The 19,804-nt window shown below is 43.4% G+C and overlaps 2 protein-coding genes across 7 annotated transcripts in view; one reads left to right on the top strand and one right to left on the bottom strand.

Annotated features, from left to right (window-relative positions):
- Positions 1-17,193, bottom strand: part of cadm1a (cell adhesion molecule 1a) — a 158,398-nt gene extending 141,205 nt beyond the window's left edge. For 5 of the 6 annotated variants that reach the window (XM_088398978.1, XM_088398979.1, XM_088398980.1 and 2 more), the window contains exon 1: positions 3,638-3,773. In XM_088398978.1, the coding sequence (XP_088255104.1) occupies positions 3,638-3,710 (73 nt within the window). In that variant the 5' untranslated portion in view covers positions 3,711-3,773. Of the gene's footprint in view, positions 1-3,637; positions 3,774-13,232; positions 13,330-17,107 lie in introns of those variants that run through there. The other variant, XM_088398983.1, reaches the window with a different exon arrangement.
- A 508-nt stretch (positions 17,194-17,701) lies between these two features.
- ncam1a (neural cell adhesion molecule 1a) overlaps positions 17,702-19,804 on the top strand; it is an 89,021-nt gene continuing 86,918 nt past the window's right edge. The window contains exon 1 of the mRNA XM_088398602.1: positions 17,702-18,030. Coding sequence (XP_088254728.1) covers positions 17,979-18,030 — 52 coding nt within the window. The 5' untranslated portion in view covers positions 17,702-17,978. The remainder of the gene's footprint in view (positions 18,031-19,804) is intronic.

Genomic DNA, 19,804 nt, shown 5'->3' with positions numbered 1-19,804 from the left:
CGGGTACACTTGGGGTTTCATGTCCCCTGAGGAATGAAGGCATTGTTCTTCATTACACTTGAAGAGGCTTCAGACAGCGAACAAGTCCATCCCCGCACCTGTTTCCATGAGCTGGACTTGAGCTGAAAGCTAAATGCTACTTGGTGACCGCCACACAAGACAATTTAGATGTCAACATTTATATGCCAAATATGTCCTCGTTTTTTCTCGGTATGCTACGACAAGTCAATTTGCTTCCAGAGATGATTCATCAGCAATCAATTATATTGATTTTTTCACCGACTCCTATTACTTATATCGCGGCTCTCCTGGAATCGCTGTTATTATTCTTCCAATGAATAATTGTCTTTACATAGGACTCAACTATGACTGTAATAATTAATCCAATAACTCAATTACTGTAGATTGCATGGAAAGGTTGAGTCAGAATATATGCCTGGAAGCCACTTTGCAATCACGCTTTTGTTCGTTACCGCCAGTGAGTTGGTGCAACAGCAGCGAGCGAGGAGGAAAACATCTATAAAATCATATCACGTTCAAAATTTGGGATCATTTCACACTTGACAAGGAGGAGAGAGTGCAAAGGGTACCAAAGCATCACGTCTACTAGCTCCAACAAAATGGAATACAGTGATCCCTCGCTACTTCGCGTTTCGTTTATCGCGGCTTCGCTACATCGCGGATTTTTTTTCCAAATTAAAAAAACATTTAAAAGTCAAAATCAAACTTCTAAATTGAGGAAACATGTGTCTAACCTTTCAGACAATGTAGTATTGCTCCAAATGTTCATTTACATTTCTTTAGAAGTCCGTTTTTGCGTGTTAGCACGATCGCGAATTAGCATCTTTCCACTAACTTGTGAGCCTGCCCAGTACTTCTTATTGGTGACCGTATTTCGCGGATTTCACTTATCGCGGGTGGTTTTTGGAACCAATTACCCGCGATAAACGAGGGATTACTGTACACCAAAGACAACCATTGTTGACGAGAACCTACGCTCATTCGCCGGCACCCACGGCACTCACCAGTCGAGGCTCCACCTTCCAAAACATTTTACTCTCAAAGTCACACATGATGTTCCACTTTAGACAGCAAACCAATTGAAACTGACTCAACGGCAGCTCTGCCAGCTGCAGCCACATCGTCCGACTCTCATTTCGTTTGAATCAAGGACTCACTTCAACGCGCAAACTTTGAACTTCCACTTGTCACTTCCAACAAGACTCCAAAATGAAAACAAATCCCCCAAGATTTATCCAAGGAGTGTTTTTAGACGCTGAAGTCATCCCTTCAACTCAAGACTCAGCCATCCATATAACTACATCAGATATTACTCCCACTGGGCATTTTGCACAGCTCTTTAAATTTTAAACAGCCAAATATTTAATTAATCAATCCTTTCATCTTGAGTTGAGGGTTGACGTTTTTTTAATATATATATATATATTTTTTCACCCTGAAATGACCCTATTAGGCATCCCAAACAAAGATCATACTTTGAGTAGATTAATTAATTTTGTGAGAGCACGTTAACAGCACGATGCAACTAAAATGCCAAAATGATGGCCGAAGTAACAAGGTATTAATATTAGCTAATTTAATACGGAACAATCTAGCAATCCCGAGCTAACGACAACCAAGTACATTATCGTCCATGACAAGCATCAAATATAGTATTCAGTAAAGAGAGAAGTGATGACATCATCCTATAAGAACGCGGAGATGTCATGTTTAAAATACCAGTTTTGCAAAAACATACAAGCTCAATAAAATTTAAATTGTTTTCAAGGCTGTACAGTTTGAAAAAAAATTGGATGAGGACCAAATTCTCTGAATAATAAGGGAAATACATGTATTATTCACCAAAGTATTCAGTCCAGCGTGGCCTTCTCTCCTACAATGTTAGCACAAGCCAGAAGGATGAAAATTCTGGATCTGCACCAAATTTTAATGGGTTCTTCCTTGGCACTTGATGCCCCACCCTTACACGAGGGTTCGCCTCCTTGGCCGAGCGAAGAAAAGATGGTGATGGAAATCACATCCGACCGATGTTATCTTTGAACTGAGTTTATATTGCCTCGGGGGGGCCGCGTTTAACTAACGACTCTTCGATGTGTAATTGCAGTGGAAAAAAAAAAAAAAAAGAAACAAAACCAAACTGCAATGCTTAACACAAAGCAAGTCAGAACTGGCTGGGGTAAATAATTAATATGCTTTGTGCAAATGCCGCCCGTGCTTTGTCTCCGCCATTGCAATGAAGCCAGAGTCAGAAGTTGCAGCTGCAGTCCAAAAACAACACGGACTTGTTTGCTTTTGTGATCACTCGGAGTAAACAGCCATGGCCGGGCCGTAGCGCGTTCATGGGTGAAAGCGGCATCCCGGATTAAGCCCCCCCGTATAATCCACAACAAACGTCTGCCATCCTCCGACTCAGCAGAAAAACATTTTTTTTATATAAAGAGCGCTGTCAAGTTTCTAGAAACCATTTTTTGGGTAAAAAGGAGCACTTATACCGGCCCATGTGCCACACGTTGCCCACCCATGGCCTAAACCATAAAACTGCCTTGCAGGAACAGTCCCAACATAGCCTGTTTACCACTTGCACCATGATTGTGTAACTGATGTGAATGCTTTGGCGGCGTGATGGGTGGTGGTGGGGGGGTGAGAGGATGCGTCGCCTGCTGTTATTTCATCACATCTCCATGGCAATGCGCGAGATGTTAAAGCCTGAAACCAAGCAGTGCAAGGCTGAAGGGAAAAAAAAAAAAAAAAAAACAGCCACACGAACTTCTGCCAACAAAATACTGTAGACAAAGTTCACCCACATCATCCCAGTGAATAATCCAACTGGCAATAAAAAGGGAACGTTGATGCCCCCCCGGGAAGATCAGCGTCCTGAACCCCGTTAACAATCCACGCACATCCGCATTAACTCCTTCTCCGTGGGGTACACAAGCACATTTCATACCACTTCAAAATGCGATTCTGTATTTCAACACAGCGTAGCCAATTCGGCATATGCGCAAAACACCAAAGCGCGGCACTTGTTTTTCTAATTTTAACTTTCAGAACGCGGTTGGCAGCGGACCAGGGAGATGGACACAGCTTGTTCTATAATGGTGTTGCACGAGTTGTAAAACATGGAAAATACAGTAAAATAGATGAAGTACGCATCACGTTGGACGCAACTTTGAGCCGCATTTCAATTGACGCTCCGCATTGCAAGCGCTTTAACGCACCACCGCTTGTTTTATTGCCGTGATTTACAAGTGGACCGCAACTCCCAATACGTGTGCGCTTTCTTTATTTATGTATTTATTGATGTATTTATTTATTTATTATTATTATTTTATTTCTACGACAGAATGCGACACACCAGAGTTCCCAGTGGTGTGGCGAGCGAATGTCCAAAGTGATGCGAACGGGCAAAGAAAAATCCCCATTTAAGCAATAAGTCCAACTTCACGAAGAGCCGGCAGTTGCGGTATATATCCACCAGCTTGATCACAAGCCACGCAAAAAAAGGAAGAAGAAAAAAAAGCTGCTGTTTAATATGCTTCAAAATCCACACGCATGGAGATGGAGGGAAAGTGCATATAGTCCACAAAAGGCAGCCCGGTGGAGGAAAGGAACCTACCTTGGAAAACAGCCGCTTGAAAGATGAATAAAAAGAGAATAGTCGCCAAAGAGCCGCAGCCTGCGTGCGCCATGGTGGACACCTGCTTCAGTTATGGTGGCACGAAGCGAGCGGCTTCACCTACTGTGGAGCCCCCCCACACGCACACACACACTCCCCCACTCCCCTCCTCACTCACTGCCTGCCTGGCTGGTTTCCCCGCCTTCCCGTCTCTAGACTCCGCTAATAAGATGCGGGCAGAAGCACGGCTTCTTTGGGCACCCTCAATCGTTATAAGATATGACAGTTTATTTCCAATTTATGGCCGGTTTGGAGCAGGGCCACTGATATGCATAAAAAAAAAAGTCATTTTCAATATTGAAAGATGGGGAGTTCAATGAATATTTTGCAATGGTGCTGCGCTAAAGACTTGGATGTGATATTTCTGCAGGTGCGCACTTCCAAGAGCTGTTTGGCAATTGCGCACAGGTGCCCCCCCCCCCCCCCCTCGCTCAATGCGCCCTCCAAGGGAAATAGAAAAAACGTTGTTATTAAAGGGGAAGTCACCTCAGGGATGTGTCTAAAGTCCCCTTCTCACACTCCCTCTGTTCTCCGTTTACCTCATCAACACGTTTGTCCAATTTGCTGACTGCAAAAAATTCTAGAACCCCAAATCTGAAAAAAAAAAAAAACTTGCCACCTCTACAGTAAGAACTAAAGGCACCCCCTTCCCCCTTTGCAGTGCAACACAATGTAAGTAATCACACTAATATATCATAATTCGACATTCTCCCAAATGTGGTAAAGATGACAAAGAAAGGAATTCAAGGAGCCACCACGCTCAAGCTTGCCCATTCCATCATGATGTGATCAACATTGCCATCTATTGGTCCTCTTCGTCACAATGCACAAGTCAAAGCAAAACCTTGTCCAGATGGTTGGCAGCAGAGGTGCGAAAACTTGAAACAATGAACAGTCGAACGGCAGTGAGCTCATTTCGATAAATATAGTGCCGGGCGGGGATTAAAACCGAGAGGAAACAGAAGATGCGAGCCGCCGCCACCAGGAGGAAACGTGTCCATGGGATTTTAGGAACAATGGCCGTGCTCACAGTGTTTCTACGGGGACAGTGTCTTTGTTTTTTTTTTTTTTGGAATGCCTGCATCCAAATCTTACAATATTTACTAAATTGCATACTGAACGAGGCATTTGTTACGGGGGAGGCCTTTATCTGTGTCTCCGGTTTTGCACAGGAGGCCCCAATCAGCCATTTTCGCATCGGAGCCTCGGCGCTCGTAAGGAAGGTGCTCGTTCCGCCGTTGTGATCTACAAAAGCTCCCTTTGCTTGGTCCCGACTGGGGAAATTTCTATTTTTAAACATCTGCTTAACCGGCACCGGCATTTGCAAGAAAGTTGTTTGCGCGTCTGCTACACATGCGCCTGGAAGATAAGATTGCTATCATACGCATGGCGTCGTTTGAACCGTCGATGTCGCGGCGCTACGTTTGCGCATGAAAGGCGAGTCAGATAAAGCTATCCGTCTTTTATCTGACACGAGGAAGAAGGAAATGGGACGAGGGTGGGAGGCATTTACGGAATTGAAAAAGGCCAAACAACCGCTGATGCTGTGACCTGCAAGACAATAATGATCATGAACTTTATTTCTACAGCTGTATATATATTTTTTTTTTAAAACATATAAAAACTAAATGTTCTGCTTTTCAAAAATCTTGATGCCTAAATTGTCCTCCAATCTTAAAATGAGTTGCACCTTCAGAAAAGTAGTGTTCCCTCATGTTGTCCTCTGTCGGCGGGTTCATTGACATTCCCGGCCGGCAGTTTATTGCAATTTCCTATGCAGGCCTTTGATGTGGTCCAGATTTAAAAATTCTGTTTGTGAAGCGTCCATACCTTTGGTCTTTCAAGAGCTTGGCATGATCGGAGGCTGACAAGCCAAAGCGATGACTACCTCACCCCCATCCCACCCCGCCCACCCGAAAAGAAAGGAGCCAGGGGTAACAAGAGGAAGGCTCAGGAAGTTCAAAGCTCTCATCGTAATGTGGGCTGCCAGTTTCCAGGGCATTGATGAGAAGAAGAACGCATCTCCCCAGCCTCAAAAAACACATCCGGGATTGAGATGTAATAAAAACAAAGTGAAAAACGGCACTTTTATTTTGGTTCAATTTTGATCCCAAAGACTTTATTTTTTTTCCTATGGTGATTTCAGGCTATTTCATGTAATTGCGTGAACACACCAAGCGCCAAATAGAAAAGGACGCAATTCCTCGGAAAGTGGCGGGGTTTAAAAGATGTGCCAGTTTGAAGATTGGCGCTGGGAAGAGATTTCGGACGACTTCTACGAAGATGACTTCATTCTGACACAGAAGTTACTCTAAAATAAATATATTCCACAACCAAGCAATCACTTCATTTCTTCGAAGTATTTTGCAAAATCAATCACCTTCTAACGGTTTTAAAAAAAACCTCAGCGCTACCGACCAGCTAGCTGTGCTTGTGTTTGAGCCCCAAATTGTAACTTGTTTACTCCAGATCAGAAGCTGATTTGCATGCATACTGCGAGCAAAATCAATAAGCAAGCCGAGAGATTTCATTAAGGCCCGACTTCCTCGCAAAAGCTGCGCTCATCCGGCAAGGTGTTGGGACCCCGTAGTCCATCACGGGCGGGAATTCAGAACATTATTATGAGTTCAGGGGTCACGTTGTACATGGCTGATCCCGTCTGTCGGGACTGCCTTTAATCCCTTTGTTTATTTATTTATTTTTGGTGTGCTGATTGCATCGCTCCTCTTTTATTAGGTGCGCCGCCAGAGAGCGAGGAGCTTGATGTATACGCTATTAACATTAATTTTGTATTATACAGTCTAACGCACAACCACGCGGTTGAGATCAATTAGTCGTGCGGTCATCATGGGGACGTTGCTAATTTAAGTAAACCTTAAGTCAGAAATGAAGTGCAGTAAGTGGCTGCAACCAGCAGGGGCGCACCTGCACATGGACCGAGGCACACATGAGGGGCTAAAAGGCAAACTAAGAGCCAAGTATCTGAATAATTTCAAAATATTTCATGCAGCTATGTTGTAAATCAAAACACGAAAAACATTCAAAGTCAGCGCATGAGTGTTTGTGGTTTGTGTGAAACATTTCTGCTGCTTCTCATCCTCGTCCTTGACGGAGAAACCATAATTGAATATATGATTGTGTATAAATTGCATCATATTGTGAGACGTGTTTTCACTCAGGTCTTTTTTTATGAGCAACCTTGTATGTGAAAACAGCTATTAAAATGTATATATGCGCATCTTTACCTACAACGAATGCAAAAGGGGCCATTTCGATTTTTTTTTAAGGGTCTTTCCAAGTGAAGAAGATACTTTGTTCCCCCCCCAAGTTTATCCTAGATGATAACACGAAGCATTTGCAATAGTCTAATAGCCGTGGAGCAAAACGAGACGTTCAGTTAGCTGGCACGGTTCCTCGAGAACGATTGTTCCCGCCTTTGGTGTGGGATTCCCTGGAATGTACCCGTGTTTTTTTCCTCACAGAAGAAGACTTCAAAATGATTATGAATAACACGTGCCAAGGAAAGGGAGGAGGAGGGGGAGGTGATGGAGAGGTGAGCGTGTTTGTCGCAGTATTTCCGCCGAACGTGCGAAGCGACAACTTTCCAGGAGGCTGCCGCCACAGTTGCATCATCTCGTGCGGCAGCGGCTCGAAAAGCTCTAAGCTTAGAAATGATTATGATCAGCTTCAATTTGCATACTTGGCATACGTCATCCGCAGACGAACGCACCTTGGAGGGATATTATATTGCAAGTAGTTTGCAAATATGTTGTCATTTCTTCCTACTAAAAAAGGCCATTTGAAAAATGAAAAACAAATCCATTAGCACTAGCATAAATGCTAATCAATGACAGGCTCCACAATACTTGAACACTGCAAATAACATGTTGAGCACATGTTTAATGGTTGGGAATGTCCCAACAAAATATAAATGATTGTACGGCGGACATTTAAAAACAGAAACAAAAGAAGATATACGCATCTTAGCATTCAGTCGCTGTTCTGTCATTTACCGGCGTACTGACAATATGGCTGCCAAAATGCGAGAGAACAAGGCCAAGTGGCTAATTAGCCGGAATAACGCAAATGAATGAGAAGATTCTGTCGGGTTGAGAGCTAATTGAACATTTACATGATAGCAGCCGGTGCTCACCACGCAACACCTCCACAAGGACTGGAAGCTTTTTGTTACTTTGTCGTCGCTTCTCTCAAGGCACAAGCTGACGATATTTCCGGAGAATCAAAATGAATCACGAGAATCGAACGCTACCAAATAAGCTAAGCCGACAATCGCCTTTCTATGTACGTGTCAAATGCGCAGTCAAAAGCCCTTTTTCATTTAATAGTATTGCTTTGCCGCCATCTTGAGTTGTTGAAGTGAGTTGAGAAGCTCAGCATGGTGAGGCACTTTGTAGAAGTACTCGCACATTTTCACAAGAGTGAGAACACTGTACAAGTAAAAGGTCATGTAAAGAACCCCAGTCTTTATATTATTTTCAAGTACGAATTCATCGTAGGCCCGCTTTTGCGTTATAATCCAGATGGCTAGCGTACACACGCCCGGTCGTGTGTGTAGAGCTTGTTAGCCGCTTGTTTACGAGCCTTCATTCTCTTCTCTCCGGAGCTGCCGCGAGCTGCCTTCCACCTCCTGCCCCCCTGCCTCCACCACCTCGCGGGGGCTTAGCCAGATTGAGTCAGGCGGCGGGTTATCTCGGATGTGCACAGCTTTGACATAATTGCCCCCCTCATGAGCTCGCCGCTGCCGTTATTTCACACGCTGAAACTCACAAGCGCCCGCGCACGTTACTAGCGCGGCCTCACTGCCTTCCCGCGCGGTTTCGGTGCCAATTAGCTGCCTCTCCTGGTGACGCGGCGGCGACCTCGGAATTATGACTTGTTAGCTAATTTGTCGTCAGGTATGAAAAGGCGTGAATGTCAGGTATTCTTTTCTTTTCTTTCTTACAAAGATCATTTCAGCAAGGCACCGGCTGGGGTGTTGGCGCAGATAGCGATCATGCTAAGCCAGGTAAAAGCTCTGACGCAATGTTTTCATTTCTCATGTCACCGTTTTGGCTCATCCGCCAATGCTCAGCTTTGCCGTAAAACTCAAACGTGTAACTTTTTGCATCAGATTGACAGACGATTGCAATTTTCTGCCTATCCCTATCTCGAAATAGCTCCACATAAAACGAAACACAATGACATGTGTAGTTAAATCTTAATGCTAACGCTAACACGTAGTAATGGGAAATGTCTTGGGCAAAGTCTTAAGCATATACTGTGTGCGACTGTTGAAGCTGAAGATTTTGGAATACAAACAGTGCAGCAACACATTTAGACAAACAATGTTACTGAATTCACAGTCATGTATTTTTTTTTTTTATCTGCTGCGAAGAACAACTGTGCTGAGGAATGCCATTTCCCGTTTTCATGAATACCCATCCATATATCTACCTTATACTTGTGGTCACAATAAGAAGTAAAGTGTGCAATGGCTTGATGGTGATTTGTATTCTGTGCTTTTGGCATTGTTGTCTTGTTAAAGACAGGAAAGGACAAATCACGGCCGGAATGTAACTTAAGGTGCAAAAAGAGCAAACAGCGACTTTGACAAATGGTGTCAACTCGAGCATGTTCACCTCCTCGACTCACGGGCCGAGCGGAGGAAGCCTGGTACGGGCTTCTCTGGAGACTACGTGTCCTCCTTCGGCGCTGCCATGGAAGTCCTTCGCTGACACGCCGCTACTTTTTTGTCATTGATCATTGGTGCCAAGCAGGCCATTGCGCTGATTTCATCATGCTTGCTGCACTCGCCACAAAAAAATGCGGTCGTCATACTGGATGCCGAGGACATGCCAGACTTTTCCAAGGCCGTGGAAGATATCACGAAAAAAGTTTTTGCTCGCCTGTTTTTACTTTTTTTTTTTCCTTAATCAGCTTTTCAAAATGATAGCCACCTCAGATGAAAGTACATCATGAGTTGAACATCTTTCGGCTTGTAATATTAGCAGCTATTCAATCCATACAGGAGCATCGCTATAAAAAATGAGCTCATTAAAAGATGTACCGTCTTTAAAAAAAAAAAAAAAAAAAAAATCTTCCTCAGCATTAGTAGTATTCAACTCATTAGCTCCCTTTCAGATGGTTGCTTTCAATTGGAATAATAAAGCTTCATGTTAGATTTGGGCGTCGTCGGACCGATCAATCTGACGCCATTATGCGTTTGCTCACTTTACGGCGCGTCGATTGGACTGCTCGTATAAATTCAAGGCCGGCCGTTTTGCGCGACGAGCGTCAATGAATGTGTTTAATGCAAACACTTTTTGTGCTTTTGCGTGATTCCGCCTTGAAATGTTGAGTTTATGAATATTAGCAAACGAGGGGTGTAAATGTTTAACGCCTCTTGCGCCGGCTTTAAAAGTTGCCGTCTGTGAAGTAAAAAAGAAAAAAGTAGTTCTACTTTTCTTTCACACTCATTTAAAGACAAATTAACCACGATGAGGAAACTAAATTTAAGGCAAACGACTCACACAGTCATAAAATAAGCTGGAGAAAAAGCACAAATTCATTTCAACAGTCCCTAATAATTTGACCGTTTCCCCTTCCATGCCGGCCAGCTGAATGAGAAACAGCCATAAATATAAATGCTGACTTTTTCAAACTAATGCATATCGAAGCAGGGCCATTGTCGGCGGAGCCTATAACAAAGAGGGCCGCCTTTCCTTTTTTTTATGGAAGCGAAGCACCGCAGCGCTCAGAATTAAAAATGAATTCTCAATATGCATACATCTCTTTACAAGCACGCTGTGCGGCCCTAAAACTTCATTTGGATATATTTGTCAGCGAAGGTTGGATTTTACGAGGACCCGCCATTGTTGGGCTTCTCTACGGAAATTCTCATTTTCTTTTGTCTTGGCAGCTGGGGATGAAAAGAAGTGCTCACTTAGGAAAGAACCAACGGAATGGAAGACAAAACAAAGGCCGAGACACCACTGTTGGGAAGCTGAGACAAGATGAAGACCAAGACCACTGGGACCAGGATGAGACTAAAAATGCTGGGAGTCAAGAGCGAGGCCGAGACGAGCCCAAGCCGACTCCGAGACGAGACAGAGACTTTTGGAAGTCGAGACCAATTCAAGACCGAGGTTGAGACGAGTCTAAGACCGAGACCGCCGGGATCGTGACCGAACCAAGACTTTTGGGATTCAAGCCCAAGACAAACTGAGACTGAGACAAGATGGAGCCTATAATCCAACATGAGTCCGCTTACCGTCACCGGAAGCCCACCAATGTTCTCGCTTCACTTCTCGTGCACTCTGAGGAAAGTAGTGCCTTTCTCTCTCTGTGTGTTGTCTTTGGGATTTTACTCCCGAGGGACCAATTGTGGGATCTGGAGACTGGAGTTCGCTGTCATAACACTCGTACCTCACCGACCCAAAGTTATTCAACACCAAAAAAAAAATTTAAGAAGTTTGAAGCGGTCATTCTTTGAACCCATGCTGGAATAAGGAAAGAATCTGTTCTAAAAAAAACTCTCCTGGAAATACGGTAAAATAGAAAGTCTAAACATTTGTTTTCAGGAGTTTCAGGTACTGGTTGCAGATAAATATTTGGTCGCATCATGGGCGTTTGTCAAGTGTGGCTCAGGTGGGAATTTGTGTTTGTGATGACAAGCTTTCCTGATAGGTCGCCGCGGTTCAACGAACGCCACCTCTATTTTCACAAGTTCCGCCTGGCCGCACACGTGGCCGCAAGCTGCGCTTATTTGCTCTGACACCGTGTTTTGCTTAGCCAGAATGCAATGCGAGTTGCCCAAACATTGTTTGATCACAGGCATCATTTTGCTCCAAAGTCGTGTCCCTCCTCATAAAACCTAAAAGCAGTATTTGGAACAGGATTGCACCATCTTGAGAAGGTGTCTTAATGACACTGGACCATGTATTAGGGCTCGGGAAAAAAAAAAAAAGCCAGTTTGAAGCAGTTACCTCTTCAAAAGGACGCCGCATCACCGCGAGCGCCGCTAATCAACTTTCATGCTCTTGCGTCGCGCGTCTGAGCTTAGCAGCTAGCAAAGATTTGGCGCGTGGGAAGACGACAGTCATGTGTTCGCAGGGCAAACGCATGGCTTTGTTTTTCGGTTTGCTTTTCCGGAATAAATGCCGGCTACAATTCCAGTCAATATCTTTATCGTGAAAAGCTAGGACTACCGTATTTTCCGCACTATAAGGCGCACCTAAAAAGCCTTATATATGGACAAAGTTTTCAAATGGGCCATTGATTGAAGGTGCGCCTTATAATCCGGTGCGCCTTATAGTACGGAAAATACGGTACATCTCGACTCTCGGCAGGGCTTTCAAGCCAAAACCAAAGAACAAAAACTGAGCACGCTGATGATGTAATGGCCCGTGCTCGCTATGAAAGCCGAGCATGAAATACGGCCTTCGTCAAAACTTTATTCACACAGCTCAAAAGGTAGAACATGAGTGCCACCATTCGGAATTAGAGACAGTGTAGAAATGGCCTGTCACCACAACCTAACTAATTCCCAATCTTGTTATCACGTAAAAATTCAACTCCAGGCCCGGTTGTAAAGTGCACACACATCTGCGCTCCTGTCCGGGTTAGCTTTTAACAGCCTTCGCATGACTAACTCACCCTAATTACTCCTACAGTCAGGATTTTTTTTTTTTTAGCTAGTTCTTTTGCCTCTTTTTTACCTTTTACGTTCAAATTGGACTCACAGGAAGTATTTTAATGACTAGACAGGGTAGTCGTCGACGACAGAAAGCTAAGAGGTATTTTCTTTTAAAATTTACATTATTAGACAAATATAAGATCCCGGTTTGCATAACCACCAGTTTCTGACTATTTATTATGACAAGACACAATGTTTGACTGGATGTTTGGGTGAGCATCTTGACACTTACCCGACTTACCCCAATAAATTTCTGCTAATGTCATTTGAAAAAAAATATATATCAGGCCCCCGACTGAGCTGGAGTTTAAACGTCTGCCTCGGAATCCTCTCTCGGGATGAAACCTAAACACTCTCATTTGCGTACGTTTCTTGTGGAGAGTGCAGCCAGAGAGAATGAGAAGCAAAGCGAGGCGAGGCGAGGACCACTTTGGGGAGCATTTTAAATTAGCACTGTGTTTATTTCCCGAGCTGCTCTGTTTAGCATTAAACGGAATCCAATCTCCGCTTAGACTGCAGCAAATTAGGCACAATTAATTTCTTTCTTGTTTTTTTTTCTTTTCTTTCTTCTTTTAGTGTGTCCCGGGTATTGGGATTAGTCCAAAGCACTTTCTACTCGACACATCCCCGTTCACCGACACTCGCTTTTAAGTATTCCAAAAGGCAAAGCGCAAATGTTAACATGAGAGTAAGGTTGAAGTCTATCAGGCCCGAGGATTGAGACGAGTCGTTTGCTTGGAGCTCGGTGTCGCATTGCTAACTACAGTTTAGCGCCTCATCCCCATTTTCGTCAAGAACAAGGCATCGGGATCAAGAAAGTATTTATCCATCTGTGCTCACCTTGTATCTTTGGAAGTGCTTGATTTGCCAATGAAGGGTAACTTTGGATTTCTTCAGATTGTGGCTTTTCTCATCTTTCCAGTCCTTGCGAGAAGACCTGGAAGTGGAAAAAAAAAATCTTACATTTCCAAACATTTAGCATCCTTACAAGCCACTACGAAATTTCCCGACTCTTCGCCCGAGAGATTCCACTCTAGAGACTTTCCGCAACGTCATTTAGGGAAAGTGGAGTGGAGCTCATTTTCCGAGCTTTCTTCTACTTGAAAAGAAGCAGCTTTTCATCTTGCCTTGACCTGATAATGTTTTTCTCAAGATGGTTTAAAGGTCAGGAGATCTGACTTGTTTGCAAAAAGTTCGTGCACGGTTTGGTCCATGGCTTGGGAGGATAAGGTGGGCCTGGCTGGATGTCAAATCTGGTTCCCCTCGAGGGCCCAATTCTGACCTTCTTAATGCACACGGGTAGCTTGACTTCCGAGTGTTTCAACTGGTACCGAAGGTAGGGCCGGCGTCAAACGTGTAACGCCCAGGGGACCCAATCCACATCTCGCGTCAGCGCTTTACCCAAGGGAACTGATTAAGCTTCTAACTTTGGTTGCTCGGGAAACCGAAGATGTGGGAGAAAATGCCAATCCCACACAGGAAGGACCCCGAGGCTGGGATTCTTCTTGCCGGGATGAAAAGTTTAGGGGGAAAATTCCCAAGTGACCGGCCGGCGTTGCTATTTCTTGTTTGTTTAATGGTTGAGGCGCTTCATTTTGCTTGTACCCCATTATGATGGCTAATCAATTTCAGGGTACCGTATTTTCCGCACTATAAGGCGCACCTAAAAACCTCCAATTTTCTCAAAAGCCGACAGTGCGCCTTATAATCAGGTGCGCCTTATATATGGACCAATATTGAGCCACTACAGCAGGCGTGTCCAAAGTCAGGCCCGCGGGCCAAATGTATACATCTTATATATGGACAAAATTATTAAATGGGCCATTCATTGAAGGTGCACTTTATAATCCTGTGCACCTTATATATGGACAAAGTTTTAAAATGGGCCATTCATTGAAAGTGCGCCTTATAATCCGGTGCGCCTTATAGTGCGGAAAATACGGTATTCCAGAGAGCATTGCGTGCGTCTCTTTTTTTTCCAAAGGTATTTTTAAGTGTCACTTTAGTTTAAGGGGATCATTTTAGCGCATCCGTATGCACGACTGCGGTGACAGCTCATGGCTCAATGTCGCTGACACAAATTGGTTCCAAATACCATTGGGGGGGGATGTACGGGAACAAAGGGACTCATTTATGACGCCATTTTCAAGCTGTTGATAATTTGGAGCAGTCCAATCCCCAAGAAAGAACAATGATGCTATTTGCTCCAAAGCCTTGAAATCACTTCTTGGCCATGTCCAGCAGTCAACTTACCGCAGTGTATGTCAACAATTTCGAAAATCTATCTAGTTTTCCTTACTTCTTGTATTTTTGGAATTATAAATAACTCTGGTCAGAAATATCTTTGCTCAAATAAAATTTCACAGCTGTCCGTGATGCATCAAACCGAAAGGAGCTTTGTGCATCAAAACGTCTCCCTGCGAGACGGTTAACAAGTCATAAGGATTTATTGGCGGCCAGGTGCGAGAAAGCGCCGTTATTGGATGCCTGGGAGTAGCAAATGAAACGAGACATGGGCGAGTAACTTATAGTCCCGCTGCCGAAGACATAAAAGCACATTATGATCTGACAGTCGGGAGCACGGCGGGCGGGCATCATTTTAAATAAGAAGCTCTGATACGCATTGTCTTGTGGCGTAGAACGCGTCCTGGTCCTGGCACGTCTTGGGATCTTGTTATGAAGCACCTATGACCAAGGGGCATGTCGACGTGGAGACAAACATTGAGCTTGTTGTGTTTATTAGCCATTGCCATCACACAAAATCTTGTCCAAGGAATTCCGACTTTTTGCTCCTTCTTAACATTGGCTTGGATTTACTGCTGACCGTTTGACCTCATTATAGTGAAGCATTTTCTCAACTAAATGCATGCATTGTTTTCTAATTTGACCACTTTGCCACTTCTGCATCCATACTGAATACGCACGAAGACCTCAAACAACCTCCTTTGCGAGAAGAGCAATCCGTTTCCATTCACTACCGAGATGACAAAGTGCGGAGAGTCCTGAAAGCGCCACGCGGCGACGTCGACAAGCCGCCACGCATCCAGGCTCGTGTCGTTTTAATTAGCCGTCCACCGGGCAGGTTGGCGACACGTCACACGTGAAGCGAGACTTCCTCGGAGGCGGTTAGTTGTTAGCGACAGCGGCCCGTTTGGGTTTTCTTCTTCCCCCCTTTGAGTCACGCCTGGCAAAGTGAATGTAATTAACCTCCGGGGAGCAGGATGGGAGGCAAGAGGCTCAAGCCCCTGATATCCAGCCTGGTGGCCTGAATAGTGAGTAAGTCACTTAGTGGGTGCAGTGGATTTCTGTGATAGCACGCGGACAAAGCCACAAAAAGACAATTTAATAGCCAAGCCTTCTGGAGAACCTTAGAAAGTGCTCTGAGTCTGTAATACAACAACAAATTCATAGCAGTCAGCGTTTGCGAGCCGCTATTGTTCTTATCACCTGAAATTGAGCCTTAGGAGCCACCTTACATTTGATAATTTAAACAAATGATGATAAAATTTGGGAACATTGATTTGAATTATTTCATATTGAACAAAATAACATATTGCTGCTTGATTATTAATGGTGGCATACTGAATGTATTCATGCAAGAAAAGTTGCTAGCTCATTGAAAAATGTTGTTGCAGCTGGACCACAGCTCCCCCAAGCGGTCACTACATACCTCTGCAATAAAGCCCGCCTGTATGAATTGTTAGAATAAATACGAGATTATTATCCAAACGGAGGATATACAATATGTGCCTGTATGTCCTTATTTTAAATGTGCCCTAATCCCTTTGTTTTGTTTGCAACTCTTCCAATCTGTTTCATATGTTACTGTTGCCTAATCCGTTCATATTATAGCAGAACAAAAAAAACAAAAAAAGACTAAACCACAGATAGAAACCTTGTCCTGTACTGCTATCTAGAGGCATGATGAAAAAACACCACCACCACCAAGGACAAAAGACCCTAAAATGAAATTTGTCCCGCCCCAAAAGTAAAACTTCAGATGTTCTATGAAGGTTTTCCAATTAATTTATGACATTATATGCAAGCATCTTTAAAATATTTAAATATAATAATAATAATAATAATAATAATAACAACAATAATAATAATATTGATAATAATAATAATAATAATAATAATAATAATAATAATAATAATAATAATAATAATAATAATAATAATAATAACAGTAATAATAATAATACAAAGAACAAACAATGGACATTAAAACTCAAGCTTGTATTTTTTTTAACAGGATTTGAAGGCAACCTCGATCGACATTGCATTGTCCTCATTCGTCCTCTAGAAGGCGCCAGTGCTATTCATTGCCGGTGAGTGACCGGCCTGAAAGGAAACAGCTGTCTCCTCATTTCCAAACATTTGTAAACAGTGATCATTCAGCTCAATAAACACTCATCTAATCAAAGCGAAACATTGCACTAGAGGTATTCACTGAGTCAAACTTTCAAAATGTTTGCAGCAAAGCTAAACACTGGACACTACTGTCAAAGTGAAGTAAAAGTTGAAACATTGCATGAAAGTGTGAATTAGCGCAACAATTTTAGTGGCCAAGAATTTCAAAGTGGCCTTGCGGAATCAAGGAATATAAGTGCTGGCTAATTAAGTGCATGTTCTGCGTTATGCATTTGGTCGATTTGTTTTTATTCTGATCAAATAATGCATTTTAGCTCTTCCCCAACCCTCTCAAAACTCACCTAGTAGTTTCCCTGGAATGTTTGAAATATTGGACATTCATATAGAAAGTCCCAAGATCAATGTCCGTAATTAAACAGGATGTCGAGCATTTGGAGTTATATTTATAGCGACATGTCTTTTTTATACTGCCCTCAGGTGGCCAAAGCGTGCACACCAGGACCATCGAACTGAAGCCAAAAATTTGACAAATGTTTTCATTTTTGACATCTAAATCAACTGCATTATATTTTAAAAGATCAATATTATTGAGTGTTGCTTTATTATTTTTTTGTTTGAAGTTTTGAAATCTATTTTGTTGAGATATATTTATTACATTTTCATGCCCCCTACCAATCAAATAATTAATTTTACACATATTGACATGTATATTCTTCCTAATTACTAAATTACAACTTTTTGCTCTTGAGCGCCTCCCGTGTCGCTCCTGAACCGCAAACGGGCAGTTTGCGTGAGCTCAATAATCCGAATTAACGGACCATCTGCTGTCTCCTCCGCCTGCTCCGCGCACTACTTTATCAAGCGCCTCCTCCTCCTTCTCCTCCATCCTCCCTCCCTCCCTCCCTCCCTCCTCCATGCAATTGCATGTTGTGCAAGCGAGGGGCCACCGGGCGGAGTAATCGCGTTGGTATCAATTGAGCGCGTGAACGTGCATGTGTTAGTGCGCGTGCGCGTGTGTGTGTGAGTGCTTCGGCTGCTGCTGCTGCTGCTGCCGCTGCTGCTGCTGCTGCCGCCGCTGCCGCTGCCGCTGCTTGTCACTCATTGTTGCGCGCACTCGGGCAGCGACAAGGAGCACAGAGCGAAAAGCGCCCGCTGGCTGTTGTTTACCAGCTTTTTCTAAAACCAGGAGAATATCACAAGTCCATCTTAAAGATGCTTCAAATAAGGGACATCCTCTGGGGATTCCTCTACATCGCCTGCGCAGGTGAGCTTTTTATTCTTATTATTTTTAATTGAGGTGCTGGTGCAGCATCCTCCGGAGCCACCGGCGGCCAACCGGAGGCGCGTTACCCAGCGGAGACGCGCTCGCACCAAAAGTTGCGAGGATTGAAATGAAACGTGGCAGCTTGGAATCAGTCTATCGGGCTCAAACTTGCTTTTATAGATAAATGTAGGCTCTTTTGTGGCGGGGTTGCTGGCGCATCACCCACTTCGCACAATTCCATTCCAAGGCTGCTTTTTTTTTTTTTTTCTTTCTCCACTCTGACGTGTCAAATGCAGCATGGTGCATGGTGCACATGTTCAAAAGTTGTTTTTTCCACCTTGTCTAAAAACTGTCTAGACTGTTCCTCTTTTGTCTGTTTCCGTATTTTGTAGTTTATTTTATTTCAACACATTTCTGCGGTTGTCTCTTCCCGTGTGTGGATGGGAAAGAGGTTTCTAGTTGAGAGTCCAGACAGAACCAACTGTGCTGTTTAATCCGGTTGGAGACTGCTGAATAGTCATCGCGTGTATACAATAGCTTCCAATCCCGAGGCTCCTGTGGTTAGGGGGAGCCTTTTTTTAACCCCCCCAAGCCCACAAGCGCCTCAAACCTCCTCCACCTCCCCCTTACATCTGTCCTCCAGTTCTATAGGCGACCCCAAGTGTAGTTTGGAGGGCTCCCAGGGGCCTTTGGAGAAAGGAAGAATAGTTGATTTACGAGACGTCCGCCCGGTTACAAAGAGCAAAGTTAGGCATTGTCGGCACCCGGTTCTGTTTCTCTTCATACGCCAACTGTTATATTTAGCCCATGTGTGCTGTCAGAAGCTGAAACCTGCAGGTTGACCAGCACTACAGCATCGGATGAAATATTTACTGGCAAATTGGTCTGTATTTTACAGCAAAAATTTGTATTTTTAGCACGGTATTTGCTGTTGATGCGTTTCCACTGGCAACTTGCAAGCATTCCGGTACCACATCTGGTCGCTCATGGGTCAAGTAGATTTGTCATTGAAATGACAGGAATAACCATATTGCTAATGGGGTTAGCTTATAATAATAACTCATTAAATTTATATAGCGCTCTTCAAAAACCCAAAGATGTATGTATGAATGAATATGGATACATATAACACACACATATGTACATACACGTATTCGTATATCTGCATTCAGATCCCAAAGTATATTTAATAATTATAGCACAGGTGTCAAACTCCAGGCCCGGGGGCCAGATACGGCCCGCCACATCATTTTATGTGGCCCACGAAGACAAATTGTGCGTCATTACTAGAATTGCAAATTGTCTTCACTTTTAATATCTTTTTTTTAAATATTTGACCAGTTTTTGCTCGTCTGATTTGAAAACGAGTTATTTGTCAGTTTGTTTTGTAGCTTTTACTGTATATAATATGAGGTGCTCATACATTTATTTGGGTTGACAGTCATAATGGCCCTCCGAAAGAAACTATGACTACGAAAAAAACGAGTTTGACACCCCTGATTTACAGTCACATCTTAATTAAATAATTTTATAATTACCGTAACATAAACACACATTTCTATTAGCTGGTGCACATTAGCATTACACTAAGGGATTATCGTGAATATATGGTTAAATTCATCGTGGTTCTGGGTTCTTATATATCACTGTACAACAATTATTTGTGTTTGTTTTAGTTATGGGATTGAGGTAGTAAGCCTTTAAGTGGGAGTTGGAGTCAATTGTTGATTAGAGTTGAAAAGCCGCTTGAGGCGCTAACCTCTGCACTTGCCGT

The sequence above is a fragment of the Syngnathus floridae genome, chromosome 15 (assembly GCF_059516105.1).
Source record: "Syngnathus floridae isolate MCC-2025c chromosome 15, RoL_Sflo_1.0, whole genome shotgun sequence".
NCBI classification, from domain to species: Eukaryota; Metazoa; Chordata; class Actinopteri; order Syngnathiformes; family Syngnathidae; genus Syngnathus; species Syngnathus floridae.
The sequence above is the reverse complement of the archived record's forward strand: the minus strand, read 5'-3'. Positions and strand labels throughout refer to the sequence as shown.